Raw genomic sequence first — 9,306 nt, forward strand, 5'->3', positions numbered from 1 at the left:
ATCTAGAGCACATGTTTATTTACCCGATTTTTACCCCCCCCCCCCCCCCGAATTCATCAATATTTCCCAAAAACTTGAGGCTCTACTTATAACTTGTATGACTTAGCACACAATATAACTCTGTAAAGCAGCTTTTTAGCAATCTTCTTCTTCTTCTTCTCCCCAAGAAGATGGCCGCGATCCGCAAGGGAGATTGGCCAGGGCTAATTCAGTATGATATGAGTGTGACAGTGACACTAAGGGCTAGAACCGGTTGGAGCCGGCAACGAATGAAATGAGATTATCTGCGATGACAGGATTCCATTTTCCGGTATGGGACGCACCGAACGAGAGTAATGCGCATAATGAGAGGGGCACGCTGAACCTTAGCAGTGGAAGGGTGAGGGACTGTAGGCGAAGGCGGCGGTAGGTACTACAGTCGAGAACAAAATGTTGGAGGGTTTCGTCGTGACCGCATGCAGGACACCCTGGGGAAGGTTGCACCCCACTGCGATGGAGGTAAAAGTTAAGCGGGAGGGCAAGACACCGGAGACGCGTCAGACAGACTTCTGCACGTCGAGAGTGGCAATAGCGCGGGTTCCAAGCGAAAGAGAGGTGTTCATAGCCGAGGCGGGGAGGAGGCCGAGCAAGGGATAGATAGCGTTTGTAACGGGCACGGACAACGGCAGCAACCGGCGGGAGGATAGGAAGCACGGGGCCGGACAGGGCCATCTTCGCCAGGGTGTCAGCGGCCTCGTTGAGCGGGAGCCCACAATGGCCTGGAACCCAGGTTACAATTAGGTGTGATATGTGAGAGGGGGCGAGTGAGGCCAGGACTGGGAACAACGAGCTATCGCGACAGTCCAAGGCCGATACCACAGATAAGGAGTCGGATATGAGAAGTGCCTTACAGAAAAGCGGGGGCACTTTGAGTAGTGCGAGGACCATTGCCAGGAACTCGCTCTCGTAAACAGGTGTATAGTCGGGCAAGCGGATAGGGAAACGGGCGTCAAGTTGCGGGATGACAATACCCACACCGGCCCGCTCGTCCGAGACAGATGCATCAGTTGCGATGATGAGGTGATCGGAGAACCGAGAAAAATGGCAATTCAACACAGTCTGGAGATGATTCAAGGAGGTGTGCTTCGCGCCGGGACGAAATATATCGAGAACCTGGACGGAAATTGGCACTGGCGGGGGCATAGGTGGGGCAATGTCTACAAGCGAGACGTCCAACGGGGTCAGCAGAAGCTGAGCAAAGAGGAGTTGAGGGATGTTTGATTTCCGCCATCGTCTACACATCCAGGATCGCATATATTTAAGAGAGTCATTATGCTCTAAAGCAAGGGGATTCTGCAACAATGAGAGCAGTGTGTTCACGGTTAGCAGGCGGAAGCGATCCTTCAGCGGCAGGACATGGGACTCAAGATACAGAGCATCGTTGGCAGTGAACCTAGGAAGGCCCAAGCATAAGCGTATCGCCTTCCTCTCTAAGATAAACAATTTCCTCAGCCGGTAGTCGGGAAGATGAGAGAAGATGACACATCCATACTCCAGTATAGGGCGAACGTAACATTTGTATACATAGAGCAACGCATTCCGACGCATACCCACACGGACGCTAGCGCACCGTTGAAGACAGCCTAAGGCAACAGAGGCCCTCTTACTGATGTAATCAACGTGGTATCCCCAGGTCAAACGGTCGTCGTACCATACACCCAAGTACTTCAGTGTGGGAGACTGGTCGATGCTCTGGTTGCCGATCATCAGCTCAATGTGGGGCGTCGCGCCGCGATAGCCAGGAGGAGGGATCAGGAGCACCGCACACTTTGGGATTTTGAGAGAGAGGTGGACTTCACGAGTCCACGCGAGTATGCGATCAACATGTCCCTGGAGCTTAGTGTAGAGCGTGTGCAAGGAGTGTGCCGAGGCAAAAAAGGCGACATCATCGGCGTAGGTGATAGTCAAGATGCCCGGGTCCAGAGGGAGGGAGCTCATGAGGATGTTAAAGAGCAATGGGGACAGAACAGCCCCCTGAGGCACGCCCCTGTGCAGGGCCTGGGACGATGAGACAAGGTGCCGGTCTGAGCACTGAAATGACCTCCCAAAGAGAAAGTTCCTGACCCATGAGAAGATATACATCGGGGTACCAACAGACGCCAACTTTTGCAGCAGTACACAATGCTCAACGCTGTCGTATGCCTGGGCTATGTCCAATGTGACAAGGGCTGAGAACTCACCCATCTCTTGGGCACGGCGAAGCTGACTCTCAAGGTTGAGATGGGCCATCCAGACGGAGCACCGCGACCGGAAACCTATTTGACTGCAGTTGTAGACGCCTGCTGAGTCCACAAAGTCGGATAGTCTGCGATGTATGACCCGCTCTACAGTTTTGCACAGGACAGACGTCAGTGCTATAGGCCGTATGTTGTCGAGAGCCAAACCCTTCGAGGCCACCTTTTTAAGCAGGACAACTCTGGCCGCCTTCCATGCAGAAGGGATCCACGAGGTCTCTAACGAGGTATTAATAATGTCGAGCAGGGCACGTGGGTGGGAAGACCACAAGGACTTAATCACGCCAGCTGATACACCGTCAGGACCAGGAGCCGTTGCGGGAAGTGCGCGCACTATGCAGTCCAACTCAGCCGATGTAACCGCGACGAAGTCAGGGTGCGACGACCCAGGTGAAGGCGGGGTAGGAGGGAGAGGTACTGTGTTGTGAAATCGTGCGGCTAAACCTATGGCCACGTCTTCAAGCCGCTGATGCGCATCCGCGTCAGACAAAACAGCAAGATCGCTGGGAGAGCAGGAGCGTTGGCTGCGAATAAACGCGATATGGCGATGGAGGGCTTTCCGGTGCCTCGGGTGCGACAGAAAGGAGTTGTGACCGTTATGAAATGCTTGTTTTGCAGCAGAAATCGTTCGTTTCAATGAGGCTTTAACGATCTGGTACTTCTTCCAGTTAGCGTAGCAGGTGTTGGATAGCAACTGCTTCCAAGCGGCTTTGCGCCGCCGATAATCCCTTGTGCATGCGTCGTTCCACCATGGTGCGCAACTGGATGGCGACCGCTTCGTAATTTGAAAGGAGGACTGCTCGATCGCCTGGGATATTGCCGACACCGAAGCCACAGCGCGGTCAACCGCACAGAGGCTGGTAGCCGCCTGCAGCAACGTAGCCAGTTTCTTCTCACGGAGAACACGGTTGCTACGGGGCACAAGCGAAAGGTGCGTAGTCATTGATGCCACTTCAAAATAGATGGGGAGATGATCACTAGACGTACCAGAAATCACCGTCATCCACGATGACGGGCGTACATGTGACGAACACAACGTGAGGTCGAGTACAGATCGGGTGGTTCCTCGTACGAACGTTGCCGAACCGTCATTGGCTATGGACATGTTGTGGCTGCAAATCCAGTCCCAGAGTTCGCACCCATGGGAATCAGTTTTGTGACCCCACATGACGTGATGAGAATTGAGGTCGCCCGCCACTACATAAGAGCCAGATGATTTAGAGACAATCGTGTCAAAGGTTGAGGCTGATTGAAAGCCAGCCGGGCAATAAACGTTGATGAAGCACAAGGGCCGGTTCCCCGGCATAGTAACTTGCACCATTAAGGCTTCACAAGCCGGTGACATGATCTGATGGATAATGCGGGATGAGTGCACTAGTCTGGAGGAAATCAGAGTCAGCAAGCCACCACCTTTACCAGCGGATCTGTCCAGACGATATGCGTGAAAATTGGGAAAAGAGAAGGTTCGGTAAGGCGCGAGCCATGTTTCTTGCAGCAAAATAATATCCGGGGTCAAAGAGGAAACAAGAGTATGCAGGTCAGGGAGAGCAGAGAGTATCGAGTAGCAATTCCACTGCAGAATTCGGAGGCTACCCATCACTAAGAATGGATTCCGCAACCGCTGCAGCGAGGACATCAGTGACAGTACCAGACATGTTCATGTTCTTATTGCCCTTCCTGTTGCGTTTTCCACCGGGAGTGCCGTGACCAGGTGATGACGGGGAGACCCCACGCTTGGAGATGGCAGAAGCGGAGTCCATTTCAAGATCAGCAGACTCGGCGTCGGCAAGCTGAGGTTGGGGTTGGCTGGGTGCCGGAAGACGAGATGGAGGTGCGTGAGCAGGCATATCCGCAAAAGGTTCAGCCGAGGGGACGCTGGTATTATTAGAGGCATGAGGTACCACGGCCTCTTGCAAGGGAGGGAAGAGGGACGCAAGCATTGTAATCATCGGACTGATTTCTTCCCTGAGCTTGGCTACAGCAGCTTCCACGGCAGCAGAGATCATCTTCTCCAGGTCGCCATTGACAGGCCTCTGGGCCTTTTGGGCAAAACTGGAACCACGACCCCTTAGAGCAGCTAGAGCATCATAACGCGAGCAGTGCCGAGAATCCATAATTTCCAAAAGTAACACCTCTTGGTCACGGGAGCTACAGGTCTCGCAGTCAGCATAGTGAGGATCCCCACATAGGCGGCATTTCAGCTGGGCACCGTCAGGGCACGCTAGCTCTTCATGCTTATCACCACAACGTCTACAACATACATCCGATTTACAGTTCTTGGCCACATGCCCGAAGCGGAAACAGTGTCTGCACTGTACGACCCTGCGATGGAAGGGATCAACACGAAAAATGAGAGGCCACGACTTCACCTCAGAAGGGCAAGTGTGACCGGCGAACGTGACGATTACCGACTCGGTGGGGACGCGTTTATCATTGTCCAACCTGCTACAGCGGAAGGCTTCCAGAGCACCAACGGAATCGAATAGCTCGATAAGTTCACACGCAGGCAGTGAAACGTCAACGCCACGCACCACCCCCTTAACACAGGCAAGATGATGCGGGACGAAAGCTTCGACAGGCAGGCCACCGAAGGAGCGTGTCGTCAGCAAGGTCTGGACAACTGTCAAGTTGCGGGACCTGCAGACGATGCCGTCCCTTCCGTATTGACGCACCTCGGAGATGTCGCGGAAATCAGGAGTAACCTGTTCTAAACAGCGAATAAGGACCTTTGGGTTCTTGGAGCGAATGGACGTGCCATTTGTAGGTTTTATTACTACCGGGAGAGATGGTAGCCCATTATCAATGAAGCGATCAAGAGGATATGACGTGATATCGACAGATGATGACCAGTAATGGTCAGGGTCGCTAATGGGGGGAGGCATCCCCCCTCCTTGGTATGCGCTGGCCAATCCCCCTTACCTCACGCCTATAGGCGGTCGTGGCAGGGGTCGCAGACCAGACGAGAGCTTCAGCACCCACAGGGTACTCCTCCTTCCTTCCTTCACTCCTTTCCGGTTGTGTCCGAACAGCTGGGTCCGAACAAACGTGCTTCTGCTTCGAGCAGAGAATCAGCCTCTTCCGTTAGAAGACAGCTTCTCGAAGAAGTCGCAATTCAAGAATTCGCTCTCACGCGTCGTCCTTTTTTGACCTAGAAGGAGGTTAGTCCGTTATATGAATCGAGGTTTCTTCCCTGAGAAACGTTCACTTTTTTTTTAAACCAGCTCACGTGGCTCAGTGGTTAGCGTGCTGGTCATGTCACGACGAGACTGGGATGTACCCGGGCTCGAATCCAGGTGCCGGCTGTGCTGTCTGGGGTTTTTCCTGGGTTTTCCTCAGACGCTTTCAGACATATGTCGGCACAGTTCCCTTAGAAGTCGGCCCAGGACGCACATTCCCCAGTGCGTCAGTCGTGACGTTGCCCACATCTGTGAGGTCGACAACAGCGAGCCCTACCACCTCCACCACTTTCTTTTAAAACAAGGGTTCGTGAAATGAGGGAGAAAAACGAGGCAGAGGTCTTGTCCATGCAGAGTAAGAATTCGTAAATCGGGGGTCCATAAGTAGAGTGTTGACCCTCTCGTGCTCCATGCATTCTCACATTATGTGGTTATGAGCGCATATGTACTCATACAGTACACGTAAGCATGCGTAAGTACTCACACAGACAGCGATCAAAGCGGTCGTCAAGGAAGAAAACGACAACAAATTTTGCTGCTGCAAAGCCTTACTTTCTCAGTTTTCATGTGCTCCCTCACACACTCACACACACTGGTGGTGGTAATAATAATAATAATAATTGGGAGTGGTTGGTGGTGGTGATGGATCTGCTTGCCGTAGTCGGCTATGCTCACTGCACACACTGCACTGCATTTCTGCGCCTCTTTTTGTCCACTGTCTGTATACGCACACATTCATCATCCTCGTCCTCATCGACAATAGCAAGGAAACATGGGTGTTGGAGGTGATGGAACTGCTGGGTGGCGGTGGCGGTGAAAGAGCTCGGCGATGTCGGCCTCACAGAGGTGGGCAACTCTGGGGGAATGTGCGTCCTGGGCCGACTTCTAAGGGAACTGTGCCGACATATGTCTGACAGCATCTGATGGAACCGCTTGCGGCTAAACGTGATGGAACTACTTGCCGTCACGTTTAGCCAATGGTTGAGCCAATCTCTTTTGGTGGATGATGGCCAGAGAAGGAGGAGGAAGAAGAGGCAAGATGGTGGTGGTGATTGAACTACTTGCCGTCCTCGGCCACGCTCAGGCGGGCAACGTCACGTACGGCTATCGCAGGGGAGGGGAATCTTGCGCGCTGGGCCGACTTCACAGGGAACTGTGCCGATATTTGTCTTAAAGGGACCGAAAAGTGAATATAAACCTATCGAAACTTTATGTTCTGCGAAAAGCTTGAACCTTCTAAAGTTCAAATGTGAAAGAACTCCGCTGAAATCGCAGTAGTTTTTCTTCCATCGAATTTTCGATGATTGCATGTCCAGGGACCTAGTGCGAAACCGACAGTCTGTCAACAACTGCATCACACCGCGCCATCTCCCGAGGACTCATGTAATACGCGCGCTTCCGCTCGCTAATCCGGTGAGAACAAAAGTGGCATTGGGCATCTGTGACCACTTTCTACGTCGAGAATGTCGAACTTCCCGAACCTGAGTGCGCTAGAACTCAACATTCTAGAACTATCGCTAGCACAGAACCTCTGTTCGTACGATAACATGCCGGGAAGTGTGTCCGTCGCAGCAGAAGATTCCCCGTCCACAGAATTACCGGAGTCACCGCGCCGTCCTCACCAGTAGCTGACCGTGCCGGGAATACGGACTGGTTACTGAAATTTACATGTATCAGGGAGGAGCAGATGTGTAAGCCGAAACAAGCACTGTTTTTTCGTCGTGCAGGTGCTCATGTGGGAAATGCAAGCCGATGGATACTGCGGACGAGTGTTCGTGCTGCCGATAGGTAAATGCGTGTAAAAAGCAGACAGACAATTGCACCACAAACAACGAATATTTCGAAATACTGTGCCTTGACACCGAAGTCGTGCAAGTGTCTTTTACATACATCCGACAAATCGAAGAGTATGACAACATACGCGACAGCGCCGTGTAGTCTTTACGCGCTACTTGAACGGAAAACTGAACGGAAAACGCTTATTTTTGCAGGAAATTTCGTTATATCGCCTACCCGCAATTCACAAGATGGATATGAGGTGCTCTGAGAAAGCACCATAGGAAGATTCTTCCTGCCTGCGTCGTGCATGCTATTAGTGATGCCTTCCCATCAGATGTCTATAAGGGCGTTGTACCTGCAGCCTTGTAGAAATGTATATATATATTGATGCCAGCAAATTTTCATTTCTTGCTTGCTGCAAGTTTTTCTCATTGCTTTTCCGTTTCAGTCACAGAATATTATAATTATTAGTCTGGATTATTATTATTATTATCTGGGGGCATTTCTGTATTTGTAGATTATACTTGTGTCTTGTATATATAGGGAGTAAATCAGATAATTTTCATCAGTGTATATAGTTCAGCTGAACTGTGTTCATAACCTTTCATATACTTCATATTGACTAGGTTTCCAAATGCCATTTAGTGTTTGAACCGAGAGTACTGAAGTGAGTACTGAACTGAGAGTACTTGTAACTGATTCATTATCATGTCACCAACTAACATTTGTAAAGAAAGACTTGAGCGTTGACTTCAAATATTCGCAACCCTTGATCTCAGTTCACAGTTAACGATGCAGCATTGGAGTTGGCAACAGTACCCCAAAATGACTAAACAATTTATTATGCAGTAACAGGCACTCTCTATCTTTGCAGTTCTATTTAACGTGAAATATACTAACACTTTTCCACACATAGTGAAGCCACTCAATAACCAAACTAGCCCAAAGAGTCTCTGTGAATGGGAGTGACTGTACCCATGTACTCTATATACCCATGTACCCGTAAGTTCTCTGTTACTGAGATTCAGATGTACTTTCGTGAAGTAATTTTGACAGCCCTCAAATAGAAACTGGCTTCAGTGTACACAACAGACACGTCAGAACATTTATTTGAAATATAATATAACAGCAGAAGCAACATTTTGTCACAACTCAAAATTTATTTTTATTTTTTTATTGTCCAGGGATTTAAGAGTCACAGTAGGACTCTCTGCCCTTTGATGTTTTAACGTACTTGATAGAGTTGTAAAAGCTGGAACAAAATAAACAAGAGAAGTATAAACAGTTTTGTCTTTCCCTTTTGAGTTTAACAAGCAAGTTATATTTTACTATTTGTGTGCTTCTGTATTCTCTGTTGATGAAAAGAGTACAGGAATAATAATGCAACACATAGATCCCACAATGACCTGTCATCTTGATGAAGATGATAACTTTTCTTCAAGTGTGCTAATTGTGACAAAGGAAATATACAATGAAAGTTGTACAGAAGCAGCAAATCTCTGTCGACTAAAATTTTAGATATGTGGATGTTATGACACCATGTAGTTTCAGTGACTACCCGACACTTTTCACTCGTGGCAGGGTGCAGAGGAAAACTCTTTGAAGTTATGATCTGTGGCAACAAAATGATCTGGCATGTTGGCAAGGACGTTATAGCACATCAACACAGACGAGGGGCAAACACAGTAGAGAGCATGATGGCTGCAAACTTGCAATTGAAGATTTATTCAACAGAACAAGAAACGGAAAGCATGTGTAAAAAAAGGCAGTGCACATGCAACGCGTATAGAACCACAGTTAATCTCTGAGAATGTAGGATCGGGAGAGCACTAAAGTGAAATGACTGTTGTGTCTGAAATAGGTGAACTCTGCAAAGTAGGACCAATATGATGTGGTAGCCTTGCATGGCTCACTGTAGCTGCGACAAACTTTCAACAATTCCAGTAGTGGGGCTTCAAAGACTTTCGCTGTTTCACTGTGCATTCAGGTGTAGAGGACGCATCTCTAGAAAATTAATTCGTGCTCCTTAGTCATAACTGTACCTCAACAGGAAGTATTCCTGTACCCCTCAAAGAAGC

The 9,306-nt window shown here is 49.7% G+C and overlaps 1 protein-coding gene across 1 annotated transcript; it reads right to left on the reverse strand.

Annotated features, from left to right (window-relative positions):
• Positions 1-243: 243 nt before the first annotated feature.
• On the reverse strand, positions 244-3,216 carry LOC135395671 (uncharacterized). Its single transcript, XM_064626767.1, has one exon. It carries the CDS (start codon positions 3,214-3,216, stop codon positions 244-246), a length of 2,973 nt encoding a protein of 990 aa, XP_064482837.1.
• Positions 3,217-9,306: the final 6,090 nt, after the last annotated feature.

This window comes from Ornithodoros turicata, chromosome 5 (genome assembly GCF_037126465.1).
Source record: "Ornithodoros turicata isolate Travis chromosome 5, ASM3712646v1, whole genome shotgun sequence".
Classification (NCBI taxonomy): Eukaryota; Metazoa; Arthropoda; class Arachnida; order Ixodida; family Argasidae; genus Ornithodoros; species Ornithodoros turicata.